This window comes from Mytilus trossulus, chromosome 7 (assembly GCF_036588685.1).
Source record: "Mytilus trossulus isolate FHL-02 chromosome 7, PNRI_Mtr1.1.1.hap1, whole genome shotgun sequence".
Classification (NCBI taxonomy): domain Eukaryota; kingdom Metazoa; phylum Mollusca; class Bivalvia; order Mytilida; family Mytilidae; genus Mytilus; species Mytilus trossulus.
In genome coordinates, this window is record NC_086379.1 from 49841648 (window position 1) to 49864445 (window position 22798).

General features: G+C 32.2%; 1 protein-coding gene across 1 annotated transcript; it reads left to right on the top strand.

The window, feature by feature from the left end:
* The first annotated feature begins 3202 nt into the window (after positions 1 to 3202).
* On the top strand, positions 3203 to 10451 carry LOC134727106 (uncharacterized). The gene is made up of 2 exons (XM_063591489.1): positions 3203 to 3228; positions 9860 to 10451. The coding sequence occupies exon 2, from the start codon at positions 9874 to 9876 to the stop codon at positions 10387 to 10389; it is 516 nt and encodes a 171-aa protein (XP_063447559.1). The 5' UTR covers positions 3203 to 3228; positions 9860 to 9873; the 3' UTR covers positions 10390 to 10451.
* Positions 10452 to 22798: the final 12347 nt, after the last annotated feature.

Consider the following 22798-nt stretch of genomic DNA (forward strand, 5'->3'; position numbering starts at 1 on the left):
AACAGTTGACGAGCTTTGTGACTGAAAATACATAAACAGCCAAATTTTTCTCAGGCCAAATTTGCCTTAGGGAGTTAAAACCCTTGTTTCCTAATAATTTCAAAAATTATAATCGGGTATGCCATGATAAGTCGATTCCTCTGCTAGCGGACTTTCAGACTTCGCCTGTATCAGTAGCCAAGGAGTCAGTGCTAAGGTACTGACATTATTTATAACAAACTCTTCTTAACTTGTCCGTTTGTGCATTTTGAAATTATAAGCTTGCAGGCACAGTTGCGTTATGATATATTTGGCTATGTTTAAGTCCTGTTTGGTCACACAGCTCTTCAGATTTTTTGTTTTTTATACATCTTTATCAGAAAAAAAACCTGATCTTTGAAGAACGTTAAACGTTTATAGTTTTCAGGTGAAGTTAAGATCGAAATGACAATTTAATACAAAATGCATTTACGAGTGATTACCATTTAGTTACCTATTTTTGTCAGGGTTCTTTTGAGTAATTAGAATAAAATAAATAATTCAGAGACAGATTATTTAAGATTGTTCTGTAGAAACATCAGTCAGTTTAAAAAAAAACAAAAAACAAAACCAACTTATACCTCAGTAATATTTTTAATATTTTGAAATTTAATTGTCACATAAAGACATACTGTAAATTCAGAAATATTTATTTTGTGCATTTATTATTGAGATTTTGCCATTTGAGAACAAAATGCAATTTTAATTCTTGCGATATTCAGAAACATCCTGTTTGATTCATATAAAAAAAATACAAAATGCGAGTTTCAATTAATGCGACGATAACCCTGTCGCATTTTTCGAAATAATAAAGACATTGTAATAATTTCTGAATTTACACCAATTTGCGCCAAGTATTGGAATAGTACTATTCAACAGCAAACTGTACATACACATGTACATAATTATATATAATACAGTAACCACATATACATTAACGTGAATTCGGAAGATGATACAAAAATGAATGATCTCATCAATATTGTTTTGCTACTTGAAACTTTAACCTTGGGAAAACATTTTCATAAATAAAGAGATATACGCAGTTTCTGTATAGAGGGTTAAATCTCGATTATTCATTTTGAATATTCAAATTTGACAAGTCTTGTAATTTACTTAATTTATTTTTCGGCTTTGTCAGCATATTTTATCAGTGAACGAATCGAACCGTTCAAGGCTGATTTTCTTCACACACAATTAGACACAGAATAAACATACATTTGTATAAACATGTCTCAAATGAATTATCACAAAGTATATTGATAACTTAGGTTATTAGTATTTAAAATGTAGATTTAGGAGGATGTGGTATGAGTGTCAATGAGACAACTCTCCGCCCAAGTAACAATTTATAAAAGTAAACATTATAGGTCAATGTACGGTCTTCAACAAGGAAACTACATGTAGGCTTACAACGAACAGCAAAATATAAAGGGCCCAAAATATTACTGGTGTATAACCTTTCAAACGGAGAAACCAACGGTCTTATCTCGTATATGAAAAAATGTTTGATTTTCCTAACGATATCTCATGTGTCATAATTTAAAGAGATTGATACATGTACTATCTAAATTAACGGACAAATTTACTTCCAATTTTGTATTAATTAAAAACAAAAACAAAGAGCTAATTTATATTTGGCTTTGAAAATAATATGCATGTACAATAGATCATAACTAAAAATTGAGAATTGAAATAGGGAACGGATCAAAGAGGCAAAAGATCAGAAAACAGCCAAAGGTCACAAAATGGGTCTTCAACACTAAATACACAGCGGAGAAATCCCGTACCCGGAAGCGGGCTTCAGATGGCCTCTAAACAAAACTGTGTACTAGTTCAGAGAATATGGACGTGACACTCAACTTCGAAACATATAGATGAACAAAAAATTCAATTAACATACACTTCGATTAAAGGTTCCTAAATTTGGACAGCTTGAGTGCATCTTTAGAGAACAAAGCAACATACAGATGCCTTACCTAAATATTGAAGTATCTAAGAAGAAAAAAATCAATTATTCAATAAACTTTATTATATGATGAAAAGGTTAAACTGGTATTTAAGAACCCCAAATTTTGAACACTATAAATATCATATGTTGCAAATATTGTAATTTATCCCCAATTAATAAATTTCCTTGTACATTTTTTATTTTAAACTCTAGTCCATGGGTCGTGTCAATGAAAATATCCTAGGAAAAAAACCTAAAATAGTTCTTAGGGCGTTATTTAGGATGGTCTTAGGGCGTGTCTGAGACATCATGTCTTAGGATATTAGAAAAGCTATTTTAGGACAGTTCTAACTACAATGATCCTAGGACCATCCTAACACATGTATTAAATTGAAAACAATATGCAGAGAATCCATTAACATATATTTAATGGTATTACACTTTTTGTGTAAAGGGAGGAAACAAACTGTCTGACTTGATACAGGCATTTCCTTATGTCGACAATGGAGGATTAAACCTTGATTAAACGATACAGTATCTTCATTTAGACCCCAGTGTACTTCTTTTCTTTTGTTTAGGTACATGTAGCGAAAAGTTAAATCATAAATTTCATTAGTTCTATGTCATGTGTAAAGAAATCAAATTAACAAAAAGTAAAATCACAAAAATACTGAACTCAGAGGAAAATCAATACGGAAAGTCCATAATCACATAGCAAAATCAAATAACAAAACGCATCAAAACGAATAGACAAGAACTGTCATATTTGCGCGACTTCTTTCTTTAACAAGTTCTTTGTAGTAATTTGATATTATGTAGTGATTATATATTCTAGTTATATTTATACAACAGTCTTCGGCGTTCAAAATATAGTTCTAGCTAGATTCATTTTTACTTTAAACATGACACACATTTCTTCGGACACTGGACGTTAAGCAACCAACAATCAATCAATCAATCACATTTCTTCGTACGAAAAGATAAATATTCCAAGTACAATCGCAAATATTCTACAAGTCAGATTTCGTAACGATTTGTTGTTTTTAATTTCGAAAATTTAAATTAGATTAGCTCATACTTTTAGTTCATTAAATTATTTTTCTGACTTTTATCTGTACTGTTCATCAGTGCACAAACCGTTCAAGGCTGAATTTTGTTTTTGTTGATTTCTATTGGACACATTTTTAGTATAAATTATTCAACTTAGACATGCAACTTGCATTTGGAAAAAGGTAGATGGTTCTTCATTCAAACTAAAAGTAAGTTTCAATTTTTTTTTCTTCATTATTATTATTATTTTTTTTTTTTTATAGTTCTACGCTTTTAATTATTCGTTAGGCCCGTTTATTTTACATTCAATCATATATAAATCAAACGTCAAAAACCTACATTACAATTACACGGCCGACACTCGGCTAACCGAGAGATAGGTCGGTTAATCTATATTGAGTATGGCTGCGGCTATATCGGCGGTGGGTCTGTTAATCGGGTTGGCTAAAGTCTGTTAATCAGGTGTTATCGTGAAAATCAGTGCAAGGTCAGCATGTTTCATTGTATAACCTTTTAATTATATTGATATCATAAAACTATGCATGTCTGACAAAATGATTTGGAGTACTGAATCCAGTGGTGTAATTATTTTTTTTCTAGCTTCAATAAACGATCTTTAAAATGAAAAGGCGAGTTACTCATCAGTAAATTTATACACATTTTACACACACAAAATGTACACAAAAATGACAAGTTGGTTGAGTTTACTTGCATGCAATCTTTTGTACGTCGAAAAAAGACTGGCATTATGTTTGTTTACAATATTAACATCAATATGTGAAAAATCTACACGAAAAACTGTATTTTGGTGACATAAATCAATTTTTGATAAAAATATGGTCTGTTAATGGGTCGGATGTATAAAACTCGGTCTGTTAATTGGTCTGTTAAGAGTTATGAATGACATTACAAGTATAATTTAATTGCTATATGGGGTGTTATCTGAACAAAGAGATAGGCCCAAGATTATTGGCTTGGATAAATGGAAACAACACATGAACAATGAAACATTAGTTTAGACAATGGAATCTGAAAATTGATAGAAATGATTTTAAAAAGTGATATTAATTTCATCAAAGAATGGTCGCATATATCATGTGGATTCTGTTTCATTGATATGAATGGCACCAATTTGTCATTTACATAGTTAATAAGTACATAAATCAGAGATAAACGTCGTAATGTTTTGATTTTTTTTTATCTAATGAACTGAAATGAAAATGAACAAACAAATATAGACAAACCTTTCAACATCAACCATTCCCCACACCACCTTGAAGGTCACTCGATAGAAAAACAAGCACTTTTGCGGACTGCGAGTCGGCTAAATGACTTACGATATCATAGGAATACATCATTACTCGAAAAATAAAATTAATATTATGCATTTATTGTGATTTACAGGAATATGAAATTGTCTTGTTGTTACACATTAAATCAGCACCCAAAACTAATATTAAAAAAACTTACTAATGTCTATTTCTTGTTTAGAACCACGGTTTAGAACTGAGAATGATGACTCGGTACAAAGGAAAATACATACCGGAAATAAGCTCCTCATAGATACCAGGATTGAAATTTGATATTTGCGCCTTATATTTACGCCAGACACGCGTTTCGTCTACGAAAAACTCATCAGTGACGCTCGAAAAAAATGTTTTTAAAATAGGCCAAAAACAAAGTTGAAAAGCATTGAGGAAATACAACTAATACCGGCGTCACACATCAGCGTATAAGCGTTTATCCAGCGTTCAAGAAACGTATTTTGGCGTATGTTGTATGTTTTATGCTGCATAAAAATTTCCTCGGGTTGTAGCGTTCATCAAGCATATTTACTTTTCTTCAGTGGCTAGAGGTAAAGGAGGAGAGTTGATATCTCATAAACATGTTTATCCCCTCCGCAATTTTGCGCCTGTCCCAAGTCAGAAGCCTCTGGCCTTTGTTAGTCTTATATGATTTTTAATTTTAGTTTCTTGTGTATAATTCGGAGTTTATTATGACGTCCATTATCACTGCACTAGTATGCATATTTTTTAAGGGGCCAGCTGAAGGACGCCTACGGGTGCGGGAATTTATCTCTACATTGAAGACCCATTGGTGGCCTTTGTCTGTTGCCTGTTCTATGGTCGGGTTGTTGTCGCTTTGACACATTCCCCATTTCCTTTCTCAATTTTACCTTTGTATTTCGACGTACTTCAAACTTTTGCCGCTTTGAACGATTGCTAAGCGTTCCTGTGGCGTGCAACTAACATATACCGACTTTGTCAGTTTTCTTTGTACGTTTGGAGCACGCTGGTCTATCCACCAATGTGTGACGTCGGCATAAGGTAATCTATTCATAAGGTAGAAAAGCCTTATTATTCCAAAGAAAACGCATGGAATTTAAACAGCTGAATTGCAACACATGACAGATTTATAGATGTTACAGACTTTGAACAGACAAAAAATAAGGCCGATTGATAACTTGGCGTAAATAATAAAATTCATGCGAATTCGAGCGGCCAACCAGTCCATATAACGCTAATTTGAAGTGACACACCCTTCTAATGAAATGCAGAGAAAAAAAAATTAAGATAAAAGTGCTCTTTCTATAAGGATACTGTTGCACCGTATTGTAATTTTTTCGTCATAAGTACATCTCATTTTTTTCAATGTGAAAATATAAACTCAAGGTATAGTAAGACTATTGTCGTGGCTAAATAACTCTTAACTGACACGATTTAAATTGTCCAACCCATTAACAGACTGTATTCCCCTAATATTCATTAAAATGTGGTATAACTCAACTTATATAACAATTATGAAATATTTATCAATGACAATCGATTTTTTAGAACCAAAGTACTACTTTGTGTCCTTTAAATCAAATCTAAAAATGGTTTTTGGCCTTTTATCTAAAATATTGCTATGCGTACAAGCATAAAAACCACATGCATGCGCGACGCCTTTTCGTTTTACTCAAAATTGCACAGGCTATTCATTATTTTTAATGGTGGAAAATGTTCTATGATAGATATCATTTTGTCAGACACTTTTCTTTTTTTGATGTGATTCCCATAATGTGCCAAAAAATCTGTATATTTAACAGAGTTTAACATTAAATTGTGAGTTTTACTCTTAACAGACTTTAGCCAACCCGATTAACAGACCCACCGCCGATATAGCCGCATACTCAATATAGATTAACCGACCTATCTCTCGGTTTAATAGCCGAGTGTCGGCCGTGAATTAACAATCTTTTAAATGGATGATGTTTAAGGTAGACTTTTAAATTTATTTACAATCGAAAAACTTATTACATGTACTTGTTGTAATCGTAAGTGAAAAAAGCAAGACGGACACTTTCTATGAAAAAAAAAATTGAAAACGAAGGTATTTTTGTATTATATCTAGACGTACCGTACCGTTCCATGTTTTATGATAATTTTTATTGTCAAACTGTTAAGGATTGATTTGTATGTTCTTTGATTGATTTAAGCCATTCCAATTTATATTATTATATAGTGTGTTTTCTATGTTGACTGTGATTATACACTATTGTTTCAAGTAAGGGAGAAAGTTTGGTACCATTAAAAGGTTTAATTCTGCACCTGTCCTAGGTCAGCAATCTGATGTTCAGTACATTTGTAATTTTATATACCTATATGGAGTTATTTTCTTTCAGAACGTCAAGTCATTCTTTTTCAGAATCAACCCGGACGATACCATGTTTCAATGGTATATGCTCCAAGGCATACAATAATGACCTGTGTAAGGTCATTATTTTCCTTGATTAACATGCAATCTATGATTTACTTCAAAATTTTATTCGTCTAATAGTTTTTTGGTGCCGATTTGGATATTTATTTTCTAAAGTTCAACCGATGATAGATGTAAAAGACACCGTCATTGTAGACCCGCAATTTAATTTTAGAAACAAATAACGTGAAGTTTTGTTGATTTATCGCTATAATAATTATAAAGAAACATTATCATATAGGTCAGATGAATCTTAATGTAGACTTTCATAAAATAAATCCAGATTTAAAATATTCTTGTGTAAGATTTTGGAAGTCTTATTGAGTCAAACTGAATATGTTGATTGCTTAACGTCCAGTGGCAAATATTTCATGCGTGTCAGAACGATACACACTGAATAGGAAATCATACTGTGACCTACATGTATTTATATTCGTCTTCGTGTCAGTTCGTACATTTTTAAAATTTATGTATACCTTTTACTCTATCAAATGATCAACAAATAAAATAATTTTATATTCCATTGAATAACACGAAAGGGTCGGTGCGGAGGGTATATAATTTTATCCTGATTATCTTTTAAAAAATCTATTGCTGTCGAAAGACAATCTTTCTGAATTTTTCATTCGATTCAAGTAAAATGGTTAAATAAATAACAACTTTTCCGCGATAGAAATAACATAACAAAACGAAAAAAAACCACACATACCCCTCCCCCTTGTCCATAAGCTAAGTGATACAATATATAACTTACAATGTGTCTTGTATTTGTCATACACCGTTATCGGATGGTAATAATACATTTGTGTCTTACTTCATGCAGTTACAGTAATATGTTTATTGTGTATGGATAACAATTTTTAAAAGGTTTATATCTAAATTATTTAGTGAGTTTTATTTCACATTTTAAATGAGCCACAGGGCGTATTAAACCTGAACGCATTAGAAAGGAATATCCCACTTTAGTGTTGTCGGTAAAAAAGGATACTTAATTTTACAAATCTTTATAAAATTAATATTTTTTGACGGTATATAAGTCAGATAATGCATATTTTAAGGTTTTTCTTGTCGTAGAACACACCTCGTGGTGTCAGGATTGTTCAAAGAAAGACCTCCCTCCGGTCGGTCATCCATTTGATCAATCCTGTCACCCCTCGGTGTGTTCTACGACAAGAAAAACCTTAAAATATGCATTATCTATAACGTCGTTTTGTTGATGTGGTTTATAAGTATTTCTCGTATCTCGTTTTTTTATATATAGATAAGACCGTTGGTTTAATTACCGTTTGAATGGTTTTAAAATAGTAATGTTTTGGGGCCTATTTTAGTTTGCTGTATGGTGTTAACCAAGGATCCGTTTTAAAGACCTACCTTGACCTATAATGGTTTTTATAACTTTTATAAATTGTGACTTGGATGGAGAGTTGTCTCATTGGCACTCATAACACATCTTCCTATATCTATCACAAGTCCTCAATGATGTGATAGAGAGAGCTAAAACTACTATGTACATGTAACTACTTAAAACTGTTTTTTTAAGTTTCCAAATGTTAACTAGAACAATTCATTCTTACTATTTATCAAACTTATCTAAAATCTGTATCAAAAAGTGAATTACTTACATCCATAGGCAGCAAACAAACAAAAATCCCGGGATTTACTTACATCCATAGGCAGCAAACAAACAAAAATCCCGGGATTTCGTGATGTCCACGTGAGCTCGTATTATATTGAGTAACATATCAAATGATATGACAAGGTTTTATCCTAACAGTACTGTAGTTTAACCTATATGCTTTTCTTATTCTCAATTGACCAATGCAAAAACTTAAATTAAAACCCAAACGGGGTGAAATTGATCTTTATGGGTTAAAGTTTTATTTTAAGACGGTGTAAAATGATAGAGTTTCTCCTGTCATTATTCCTTTTCGACTCAAATTTGGGGCACCATGCATATTATTGTTAAATAAAAAAAATATGCTATCTTATATTAATTTTCCGGTTTCTTTAATCCCCTTGGGGCATTATAATATTTCGTTTGTGCGTCCGTTCGTTCGTCTGTTCAGCTTTAGGTTGAAGTTTTTTGGTCAAGGTAGTTTACGATGAAATTGTAGTACAACCAACTTGAAACTTGATCCTCATGATCATCTGGCGGGCACATGTTCCCCATGATACCAGTATGATCTTTTTAGAGTTTTGACCACAATTTCACGATCCACTGAACATAAAAAATCATAGTGTGAGTGTGGCATCCGTGTACCATGTCCATTAGAAGATTCGATTAATTTTTTCTTAGAATGTCCATTCTACATAAACTTTAGAAATCAGCTCTTTAAAAACATTCAACACTTAGCTGATATATCTATAATAGAACATATTTTATTTGGAACAGACGAAATTACTGTTGAACAAAACACAATCCTTTTCAGAAATGTACATAGTTATATACGCCATACAAAAAGATTATTTGATTAATATTGCTGTATCTTAAAATGTACTCGTATCCAACTGTTATACTGTTTAAACATAATATAAAATTGTATATATTTTTTTCATATTGTACTGAAATATTCAATTGCTGTCATCTTGAAATTTTGTATATTGTACTTATATGGAGAGGATTATCTTAAGTTGTTATAACTTGTATCCAATCCTATTGTATATTTAGACAATAAAATATGTTTAAACTACTATGGACACACTCTATAGTTTGTATACTTGTTGCCTTTTTCTACAATTCCAATTTTTTTGTGTTTTATTAAGTGTGGTATATATAATATAAATTAAAGTTCATATTCAACTCTATTTGCATTAGCTTTGATGATAATCTAAATGTTTGTTTACTACATGTATTTCTCTTGGATATTCATCAAGACACAACGGATGTGCCTGTAGTATGTGGCGCATGAAATGTTTAAACATCCGGTGCACCTGTTTTTGGTGGGTTTTGTGTTGCTCAGTTTTGAGCTTTTTCTGTATAATGTTTATTAATATTTTTTGCAATTTCTATGACTGTTCTTATGATTATTTAGTGCCACATCTGTATTTCCTCTAAAAAAATATAAAATTTTAACAAATTTTACGTTTACATTATACTTTCAGCTTTTCCAGCACAAATGATGGCTAGAGGAATACTAATTCTCGCAGTTGTAACATTGTTCGTACTATCAGTAGAATCAGACGAACTTAACTTCCTCGAAGAAGTTGTTTGTACAGCGCCCTCTTTTACTCTACGTCCTGAAAAATGGCCTATGTGGTATGTCGTAATGGGGTCTGATGTAAAGGGTCAGCTGCATGGGAGTCACAGACGTACACATCTTGGTGATCACAACAAATTTCATTTTGAACGCATCAACGCAAACGAACCATATTTCTACATTACATCAAAGAGATGGAAAGAATATTATGTTTACATGACAGATACACCACAAGGTTTGATTCAGTCGACTAATACAAAGCCAGGTGAGGACGGCGAATGGAAGATCCAGAAAGTTTCCGAAGGAGAATACGCATTATCTCCAAGGAAATGGCCTAATTGGCACATGTGTATGAAAAATGACGCTACCGGTACTATGTACGGGTGTAAAGGTGCTGTCGGTCCAGAAGGGCGTTTTTTCATTGACAAAAATTAATATGGAACTGAATACACCAAGTTATCATTTAAATTTTTGACCTTTTGTTGATTAAAATCTATGAATAAAAAAAAGTGTATTTTAACTTTCATCCTTTTTTTATTAGACATGGTACATGTGTAACATTTATGAAATCAAACACTTCCAAGCGCTAGAAGAAACAATCAAAAGCAAAGGGAAAGGTTTTTTTCTGTGTTACTCATCTCAAAGTAAGAATATCGCATGGACGACCCTCGCCTCGCTGCGATTACCCGCTCCCAGCAGCGGATTGGGCGAAATTCTTTGTTTGGTACTGTCAGTTACACTACATTTCCAGGATATTTTCACACATTATAGATGATTGCATGCGAACAAGTTTCAAACAATGAAAATTATTTCTTTAACTGTTACTGTTCTACAATCTCACTGTAAATATGCAGCAACAATCCAACAATTACTCAATTAGGGAACACGTCGTCATTATTTATAATACATAACTTGGCATAACATATAAATGCTTCGATTAGACCGAATAGCAATTTCAATAGAAGGTGAGCACACGTAAGAGGATACATCTAGAAAACAAATATGCATAAACTGGAAAAGAGAAGCAAATTTCAAAGATAACAAAGGGACATTCAAACTCATAAGTCACAAATAAACTGAAAACGTCAAGGCTGAAAAAAAGTAAAAAAACAAACAAACGTTAATTTAGTACATGTGCACAAACATAACATAAAACAGACAGCGCAACACAAACCCCACCAAAAACTAGGGATGGTAACATGTGTTCTGGATGTGTAAGTCACATTCCGGAAATTGGGACGGGGTTGTAGTTGCGACAAAAGGAACGCATGGATGTTTAAGAAGTTTTCAAGATGGTGGCATTTATATACTTAAAGTGTGTCTTATAATGTGTGAAAAAAATAAGCCTTGAACGATTCGATTCGTTTAATGATAAAATGTGCTGATAAAGCAGAAAAATAAATTAAGTGAATTACAAGAATTTACCAATTTGAATATTCAAACTAAATACCCGAGATTTAACCATCTATACAGAAACTGTTTATATCTTTTATTTATGAAAATGTTTTTCCTTTTTTCCCAAGGTTAACGTTTCCTGTAGCAAAACAATATTTATGAGAGCATTCCTCTTTTGTATCATCTTTCAAATTCACGTTAATGTATATTTGGTTACTGTATATATTTTGTATGTACAGTTTGCTAATGGATAGTACCATTCCAATACTTGGTGCATAGCAAAGTTCTGTCAAAATATTAAAAATAATTCTGAGTAGGACTTTTTTTCTTAAAAAAAAGACTGGCTAATGTTTGTATAGAATACTATTGTCACTAAAATCAGCTATTGCAAAGAATAAGACTGGCATATAAGTGAGAGGTTTAGATAGCTATAAAACCAGGTTTTATCAACCATTTTCTACATATGAAAATGTCTGTATCAAGTCAGGAATATGACAGTTGTTATCCATTCGTTTGATAATACGTCCAAAGAGAAAGCATAATATTTTAGGTAAAAAAAAAATATAGTAATGAGTCGTAATATAATAGTTGTTTTGTCGACCTTTATCTTTTCCTTGAGTGGGACTATACCTGATATCCCTTATAAACAACTTTCCTTTATGTTACAGTTTAAAATTAAGAACTCTAAAGGGGAGAATAATTAAGGTAACAGGTACGTAAATAGGTTGTCCGGCAATTTTTACACCTTGGACATATAAAAAGATAATGAAAAATCGAAAATTTAAGTTGGTCACCGATCAAATTTTCAAGTTTTAGACATTTGAAAAAATTGTTAGGAAACAACAACACGTACATAAAGTACATATCTTCATCTACATAACGTCAAATTTAAACAAAAAATAAGAAATTTCAAGCTTTCGTTATTCTGGAGGTTAAATCAAATTGAATCCTACGATTTTTCTATAAAAATTTAATTTTTTTAAGGTATCATTTTCCTTTCCTTTGATATATATTTTCAGGGGGTTCCGAACTATCTTTGTAAATTTTAGTCGTTGAAAGGGTGTTGCTTACGGGAAAATGGTGGAAAAAAAACATGACGTCGCCGAAAGGATTAAACAGCGTCAAGGCTATATCTGCAAAGTTGTAAAGACAACGGCTGCTTCATTTTAATTTGTTTGGCCATTCAAATGCACTAAAAAGCCTATAATCCTGTCTCAAAAACGATTGATTACCTTTTTTTCAGTGATCATACGAGATCCTATGTATTAATAACGAATTTCTGGAATGATTAAACACAAAAAACATCTTTAAAAAATGTACATATGTTTATAAACATAATTAACAGAAACAATAAAAGATATGTCATTATAATAGATTCTCCGAATGACGACATACATTCGATGTTAACATTTTCGACCATAATTTTGCTGCTTCACAATAAGGGAGGCGAAATATACCGCACTACGGGAAATTCAAACTTATAAGCTGAAAACGTACTGACAATGTCATGGGGGAAAAAATGAAAAACGGCAAAAATAACAAACAAAAGTAAATAAATGGGAAAATGTGTCCATGGGACACAGATGATGCCTGCGATTGCATATAATAATATAAAGTGACATAACTAAAACACTGTAAAAGTGTTAGTTTTGTGATAATAAGCATTATGTATTCGTTTTATATCATTTGGTTGGGGCAAACTAAACTTGGAGAACGGAAACGGAAAATGTAGCCATTTTTAAATTAATTTTGTTATTTGGCATAACTCTAGAACGTTTAAATTGACGCCATTAAAATTTAAACTAGATCATTGTTTTGTATAGTAATCAGCATTGTGTAAAATTTCTTAACATTTGGTTGAGGCAAACAAAAGTTAGAGAACGGAAACCAATTTTGGGACGGACGGACAAACGAATAAGTGTAAAACTTAGTTCCCCGTCCGCTACGGCGGGTACATAAATACACAACTGTAAACTTTTACTCCCCCGATAGTTGCAGGAGGTCATGCATATAAAACATAAGAATTATGTTTCAATGGCACGAGATCACAACACAAGCATGAACACATACATGTACTTCGATCCAAATAGCACTGGTCATTTGAAAACTTTAATTGTGTGTTTAATTTGACACAAAAGGAGATGTGGGATTAATGAAATTATAGGCAAAAGCCAAACAGAAAGATTATTTCAAAGTTTGATGCATAAATGTATTTAAATACCAAACTTATTTATTTTTTGTTTTTTTGTAACTTGACTTCGCCGCGGTTGACAATATTTTCTTGGAGTACAGTGAATCTGGTCTATCTCGAACTCAGCTACATGTACAAATGTATGTGTTATTTATAAATTGTTCAACACGGACTTTAAACTCAAATATATGACGTTCTGATAAATGTATCCAGTCTAGATTTTCCGAGCTGTAATGATCAAGCTACATGTAACAATGTACTGAATAAAAAAGCTACATGTGATTTTTAAGAACCGCCTTTGAGGGAATTTTAACTTATTTAAAATTAGATGTTGCAGCGGCATTCTGTAACTCGTGATTTAGGCCAACAATATTTCTGTTCAAACTTTAGAAATTTTTGCATATTTTTAGTTATTGCGAAAATTGCCAGTGAGAAGAAAGACGTATAGCAAAAATAAAAACTCTAATTTTAAATTTTCATAGCTGTATTTGCACATGCATACAAACAGTATCAACTGAAATCGAAAAACTGTTGGTACCGAAAATAAGACCGAGTTGTTTTTCTTTTATTCAAAAACAAATTTTCATTACATCCGCCTAGATTATTCCCTTAAAAAGAAACATTCTTTCAATTATAAGCCTCTTAACAAATGTCGATGAATTTGATTTGGAGTAAAAACAACAGCTTTACATAGACACAATTGAGAAAAAGGGACCTTGCAATTTCGATGATAAATGTTACTTGGAAAATCCAATAACGAGTTATGCGTTTAGATATTATAAAACTGGATAAACAAAAATACCATGATTGTTTTTAATATGTATCTAGAAAATATATATAGTCTGGTGGATACTTTTCAGAGTCGGTATCAGGCTTTTTACATAAAGTAGGCCGTTAGTTTTCTTGTTTGAACTACTTTACGTTGTTTTTTTATGCCTTTTATAGCTGACTATGCGGTATGTGCTTTGCTCATTGTTGAAAGCCGTACGGTGACCTAAAATTCTTAATTTCTGTGCTATTTTAGTCTCTTGTGAAGAGTTGTCTCATTGGCAATCATAACACTTTTTAATATCATATATAACGTCCGTCCGCCGGGCCTCCACATGTCGCGCTGTAACTTGAGAACCGCTTATCCATTTCATGAAACTTAACATAGTTGTTTCTTATGATGGTTTTCGGAATTTACGGTTTTTATTGAAACCATTTGTACAGACTATGCACGCATCCTTGTCGGAATTAAAATAAAAACAAAACACTTATAAATATATATATTCCTTTTGTCTTGAAGTTCGTATATCTTACATAAACATTTTAACAGGCTGACCACACTCTTACTTATAAGTTAGCGCACATCAAAGTCGTGCTCATATGGCAAAAAATTGTGTTGGGAAAGAAATAAAACAACAGCAACATTATTTGTCCTTTTTATCATTTTAAGAAAGAACAACACATTTAATTATAAATATTTGAAGCATAAATATTTTCGATACAATTGTTTTAAATTACTTAAAATAAAAAGATCGTGATTGTTTAATCAGTTGCTATGTTATTTGGCACGTGTCAATCGGTTCATTGATTTTCGGCATATTAAAGAAAAATCGGCACGTGTCTAAATAATGTTGAATATTTCGTTTATTTACGAATATTTTTCTGTAAAATTTGAAATTTATGCATTAAATATCATTCTCTAACATGATATATCAAAATAATACATATAACAGCACTCCTTCTAGTCCTTAGTAGCATAGTCAAGGCCTTAGTGCACTAAGGACTTCTTAGCAGTGTTTAGACGTCTGTTTCCCGGCCGTTATTGAAATTCTTGACAATACCTTAATATTTGTATATTCTGAAGGCATACTGAATGTTTTACGGAGGGGACCAACCTAGTTAACAACATACTATTGTGAATTATTTTTTCGGATAATAATCTTTTAGACATACAATGTACATTAAAAACGGTGTCATTGATAGGCAACCATGAACACAATGAAAAATGAATCCGTGAAAGTGTTCCATGTTTATTCCATTCAAATAAAGACTTGTTTTAATAATACCATATTTTAAACTGTTTAAAAAAACCCAACAAGATTATATCTTTACTTGTAAATTCAATTTCAAGTTTTAAAAGTTCCTCAATTTAAAATCTTTCTTAAGGAACATGATGATACATGATATACTTGCCTGATCCTATATTTGTTTAATTAAAAAATAAATAATGCCTTCATATAATGTTTATTTTTATTCAATTTTCCACAAAACATATTTAACTTAGTTTAAATGAAATTCAGAACAGAGATTTCAGACACTTTTGAAGAGGATATACATATTCGTGTAAATTCACCTCAGTTTAATTTGTTAATTCAAGTTTGACATTTAACATTTTAATCCACAATCCACATTTACCCGACAATCTTGTACATTGTATTTTCTCAATGGAATAACATTACATGCATGCGACCATCAGAAACTAAGACAAAATATTTATAATGGTATTTATCAAAACTTAAATATGGAAGCGCATATGGTAGAAATTAAGTTTACTTATTGTCAAAGAATGTGTACTTGTTTTCTTGAAATTCTTACTTATTAACTTGGAATTCCTTTGAAAATATCTTAGTAGCATATGAATTGGCCAAATAAGCGAAGAATTATAATCTAGCATAGTTCAACCAAGGATTTGTATAGTTTCTTTTAAATAAAATATTGTTTATGTTTTGGCGACTAAACCAGCAACATTGCCGTTATTAAATAAAAATATAAAACCTTCGCCATCTAATAATGATAGGTTAAAATGTTCATTAAAATGTATAATATTTGTAAGTTTTATTTAAAGTCGGAACAAATATATATACTTTAACCGCGAGAAAAAAATATAAGCTTTAGTGAGCTCTATAACCGACTATCATATAATAACCGCAATGTATGAACGTTACACAATTAGAGATGAACGTTTGACAAATGGACATTATCTGATATACACAATTATACACGATTGACGAACGCACGATACACGGTTAAGAATGAATGATTGATGAACGCACGATACACGGTTGAGAATGAATGATTGATGAGCGCACGATGCACGATTAAGAATACACGATGCACGCACGTTACACGGAAAATACACGGAACGATGAATGATGAACGCACGATTGGTACACGCACGATACACGCACGATGCACGCACGCAACACGCACGATACACGATGAACACACGGAATAATGGTCAGTTTGATTTTTAGAAGGTCTGTATATGTATACGTCAGACACCAGACGTCCATTTTGAATATACATGACTCATCAATTACACTCGAATCAAAATAATATCCAAATCAAATTAAGTAAAAACTTGAGAAGCTTTGAAATTCAATCTAAAAAATCATACCAAATTAATCAAAAAGTTATACCAAATACGACAAAGGTTAACTATCTCTAGTAAATGAAGAAAATCCTTAGTACTTCAAATAAATCAAATTACGGTTTTTCAAACAAACAAGACACTATCATTGATATGCTATGGCAACACAAAGCTGCATTGATATTTATTTTAATTTAATTGGTCAAAATTAATTTAATCTTCCAGAATATTTTCTGATATGGAATTGTCGGTGTTCTATCTCATTTTTGTGCCTGTCTCTGTCACGGGAATCAAAATTTGTTGACTGCTAGGTGCAGTATTGTAGTCAATGTACGAATCCAATCCTTTATTCTGATGATAATCTCTCAGAGTATGACACGGGAGATATATTTTCATATCTCATTGTTTTGTTCCTGTCCCTGTCACAGGGATCACAATTTGTTAACTGTTCAGTGCAGTATTGTGGTCAGTGTACGATTCCAATCCTCTCTTCTGAGGATAATCACACAGATGAACAACCTCTTGATACTGACGACTTTCTGCTGGAGGACTTGAAAGAGCTCGAGGCTGTATAAATAAATACATTTTGGGGTGTATGAAAGATGCGACTTGTTTATATGCCGTAGCTTGAGGCTGAGGTGGTGCTGGATGGTGACACGCCAATGATATCGGCTGATAATTAACTGACTGGCCTGCTGGATGCTTCCTGTTGATATTTCCGAGGTGAAGACTTCTAATTAAAAAAAAAAGAAATATCAATTCAATTCAAATGCAAATACTTATTGTCATATAAACTTTGAACAATAAGTTAGAGACAAATGATATAAACATACACTAAATACATTTCACAAACAAAACCATAGGAAAACATTAGTCATAAAACATAAAAAGTAAAAAAGTGAAAGGTTCTTTACAGATGAAAAGGGACAGAAGAATTTCAATTTAACGGGAAAAGTTTAAAAGTTAAACAAGTTAATTACTAACCTGAAGTTCGTTTTTTTTCCAGATTCACAACACATATCAATTGAATGCAGATATGACGGAGCTTAAGAAAATGTTTGGTTTATACAGGTTTTCGGTTTATACCGGATTCGGTTTAACCAGCTTTCACTGTAAAACCATATTTTAAAGAACTTACCTAATAATTTAATCCCGACAGTCAATTAAAAATTTGTGGGAAATTTGTTTTTATTTCGAACTAATGACCTAGAAATCTCAATGGGTGTAATTGTATTTACGCCAGACGCGCGTTTCGTCTACAAAAAACACTCATCAGTGAAGCTCGTATTAAAAAAAAATAAAAAAAAGTCAAATATAGTACGAAGTTGAAATAAGCAAGCCTCATCGAAATATTGATGTCGTCGTTTTCTGTAGTGGAGATGATTTTTATAATGGTGGGTCAAAGGTCAGAGCTAAAAATTTCAAGGAAAACACAGGGTCACGTGTAGACAGCTGGTCACTTCTACATATATACGCGTTTATAGCAATATAAATCCGAATATTTCAAAGGATTATAACTATAGTTTTTATATGTAGGACTTATTTGGCACTCCTGTTGTTAAATATGGCTCAAGATTGACATTTGTACCCATAGGGTGCACATTTACATTTTTATTCACCTGTTAAAAACAACAGTTATCTTGACTTGTGAAAATGTGAAAATTCGGAATTTTTGTCATAAGATTTGATACAAGTGTTCTCTCGAGATTTTTTTATAGATATTAAAACTTATACGTTTCCCTTCAAAAATGTAATGTTTCCGTCTTTTGATCAAAGGTGTTCTTTAAGATTTTCTTCAGACTGCAATTGGCGAAATGTTAGAGGGTTAATTTAAAAAAAAATGGAGATTATAACTTAATATTTAATATTGTGTTGTTACATATAATTCAAGTTGAATTCTGTGACAATTATTAAATAGCAGTATAAACATGTATGCATTAATTAAATTTGAAATAAACTTTTGTTTGTATTTTATCTATTCGTGCATGCATGCAATTCATTTAAGCGCGTGCTTGAACAACGAAAACAAAAACTTTAAATTAATTTATGAAGTCAGGTATACACTTTTGCAATGATAAGTTTGCAGATGATAAAAGTATTTAAATAATTGTATGTATGTATGTACATGTAATCTATTTTTTTCAGAATTTGCTGTAAAATATATATATAATGTGATGTGTACAAAAAGTTGACATTGGTTAATTGTATAATGTATGTAATTCCTGCAAGTGTGCACCAAACCCGCAGATACAAGATTAATTTGTATATAAATATTTGCTGCAAGTCTGTAGCAAACACGCAGCAGGTCTGCTGCAAACATGCAAGGAAAAGATTAATTTGCATAAAAAATTTGTGCTGCAGGTCTGCTGCAAACAATCATTTGCATATATATAAATGGTTGCAGCATGGAAAAATTCGTGCAGCTGACCGGCAGCGTATTTGCAGCAAACATACCGCAAATACATATTCTGTGTTCGTTGCAATTCCAGTGGCGTAGCTGGGATATTTTAACGTGTACGCCTGAACCTTGCCGAGGGACATGAGGGGTGCCAACCGCTCAATGATAAAGCACCTTCTGGTAGTGTGTTCGAAAAAGGACGAAGCCCCCGAAAGCTATCGAGAATGAGATTCCGTAATAATTCCTGTTAGTAAAAAATCATTGATAGCAACATACTTTTGAATCTAAATGGTTTATTTGTTTTGGTTAAATTTTGTAATATGTTAACCTTATATTCATCGTATTAACCTGGAAGGTAGCCTAATGGTCATTGGTTTTAAAGAAAAACGTCCAAACCAATATCACTTTTAAATAAGTTTAAAGGGTGCCGTGAGTGAGCATACAATCGACAAAAGCACCTTTTAATGAACACGAAAACTGAAATATCTAAGAGGGGAAATATAAAAAAATAATTCTGAAACACATAGGATTTCTTGACACAAAAAGTGAATCAATTTATCGTTCCTTTAAAGGGATTTAAAAAAAATCTGAAAATTTTTGTTTGACGGGTTTTTTTCTTGATCTGGATTATTTCATGACAATCTATGAAGATTTATAAATTGAGCATGTAAAACAATTAATTGCGTAAAGAAGAGTCCGGCTGTCTGTCTATCAGAAAATAACAGAAAAATGAACGAAAACAAATGCTTTCAAAATTTCAGCCTTATACATTAAATTCGTTGAAGGTTCGACAAGTAGTTAACTGTAATTGATAAAATAACAAAATGTAAGCCAAAACTGCGACCACTTATTAATTGCAGAAAGAAATACATTTTGTCCTTAAAATGCGGGAAAATTAAGGTTCATGTGGACCCTATGGCTAAAATGGCCGTATTTTCACCTCAAATTTTTCTCCGAGTACCGGCAAACCTGTGCACATGGAAAAGTTTTAAGGCATAGCATGCCCTAGATAAATCGAATTCAAATGCATTGTATGATTTAGAAAATTCGTAACTTAACTGGATTTTGCCGTACACTTTTTTTCGTCTCTGCAGAAGATGATAAAATTAACAAACAGTTGAGTTTACCTTGATATGGTCCACTCAGGTACACAGTTTAAATAACCAATTATTGTCAGGTATCTATTGTCCATCTAATGTCCATGTCAATTAAAAATGCTCACTTTAATTTTTACCTGTGGGGAAGTTCTCAAACCAGTTTCCCAACTTAGTTTATTTTGGCACCTTCTGTAGGAATGAAAAAAAGTGCACGGCAAAATCCTGGTAAGTTTTTATTTTTCTAAAACAAAACATACTTAAAATTCATTTATCTAGGGAATGCTATGCCTGATATTTTTTTTTACAGATGCGCTGATTTGTCTGTACTCAGAGTAAGGCATTTAACGAAAGCAAGATGGAGACGGATAAAAAATCGATCCTGAGATAAGTTGTATTTTTGGAATGAATTTCTTGAGATAATTTAATAACTTCAGAATATAACATTTGAGATTGTGATGTGGGACTGTCCGCCCAAAGTAAATTTTGCCTAGTTTAAGGATTTATTAGTGTTTTTTGAAACTTTGAAACTTATTAGATCATTAGGTAAAACCCCGAGAGACTTTTTACTTTTCCAACTATTTACCAGCGCCCGGGGCTTTTGTTATGACAGATGAATTATACTCAAACTTCAACGTTTAATTTTTGAGGCTCTACACGAGTGGTTGAAATGGAATCTCAAAATACATCTGATATACTCAATCAGAGTAGAGATGTTCTATACGGTGAGAAAATAAAACTGTTTCATTAGAAAATTTATACCAATTAATGCTTGATATGAACAATAGACTGACATCAATTGAAAAAGGAATGAAACAAGTCAACCAAATAAATCGAACATTAAAAAACCTAGTGTCTGAGTTACATGAAGTAAAGAGTACAGTTTCTAAAATAGACAAAGATGTTATAAGCCTTAATGTAAGGTGTGACAAACAAGACAGCGAAATAAATAAAGTTATAACAGACAATTTTAACTTGAATAAAATTCTTACGCAGCTCAATAAAACTAATGCAGAAACGGATAAGAATCTACAAGGAATCAGTGATTTAATGGATGATTTTAAACTGAAACATGAACAAAATACAAAAGATGTGAAATACGTAAAAACAACAGTTACTCAAGTGAAAAAAGATTTAAACGATCAATCAACCGAACTTAGACATGAAATAAAATCAACGCTTAGTGACATCAGAGAGGAAAACGAAGAGCTAAAAGACACAGTATTAGATTTACAATGTAGATCGATGAAGAACAATCTAGTTTTCACGGGTCTACATGAAATTCAAGAAGAAGACACAGAAGATGTAATACGAAAATTCATGTTAAATGAACTTCGTATCACACACAGGGTTGAACTCGGTAATGTCCATAGATTCGGGCACGGAGCTATGCCTGGTAGGAGAGGAAGACCTAGACCGATCGTCGCACGATTTATCTTTTACAAAGATCTGGCCAGAGTATTATCAAACACATACCGACTGAAAGGAAAACCATATGGAGTAAACCAACAATTCCCTGATGCCATAGAACAGGCAAGGAAAAGTCTGTACCCAATCATGAAACAGAAGCGAGCTGATGGCTGCCACGTAAGACTAGTGCGGGACATTCTGTACGCAAATGGACAAATGTACACTCCACAAACAGTAGATGATTCCAATACAGTACCGGCACCGAATAGCCCGATGAACTTCGCTACCCCAGAACAACGACAGTCAAGTAAGAGACGTCGCACTTCTTCAACGCCCAAAGGTTACTAGGATCCCCACGGAGAGACAATAAAAAATGAACAAAAAAACAAAGTAAATGAAGTAATATGTAATGTGTTATCATTAAACTGTTGTGGTTTAAAAAATAGGATGCAATATCCGGAATTTGTTGAACTTATTCATAAGCATGATTTTATTTGTTTATCTGAGTCAAAAACAGATGACTTTGATATGATAGATATACCGGGTTATAAATTTATTATGCAAAATAGAAAAACTAAGTCAAAAGTAAAATCTGGTGGCATAGCTTTTGGTTATAAAGAAAAATATGAAAAACAAGTACATCTTATTGAAACAGAAAGTAAATTGGTACTTTGGTTAAAAATATCTTCAGAAATTTTTGGTACTGAGGAAGATGTTTTAATTGGCTGTATTTATATTCCGCCCGAATACAAAATATATACAAAACTCAAGATGCTATTAACGATCTTGAGCAGGAATTTCTAAATTTTTCTCTGAATTATAAATATATCCTGCTCACCGGTGATTTTAACAGTAGAACCAGTACTGATTCAGATTTTTTTGAGATTTCAGAAAGTCATCATGATAATTCCGATAATGTTGTTGTAGATTATGCTAGTTGCTTAAATCAGTTTAACATGTTACGTAAGAGATGTAGTAAAGATGTAACAAAAAATTAA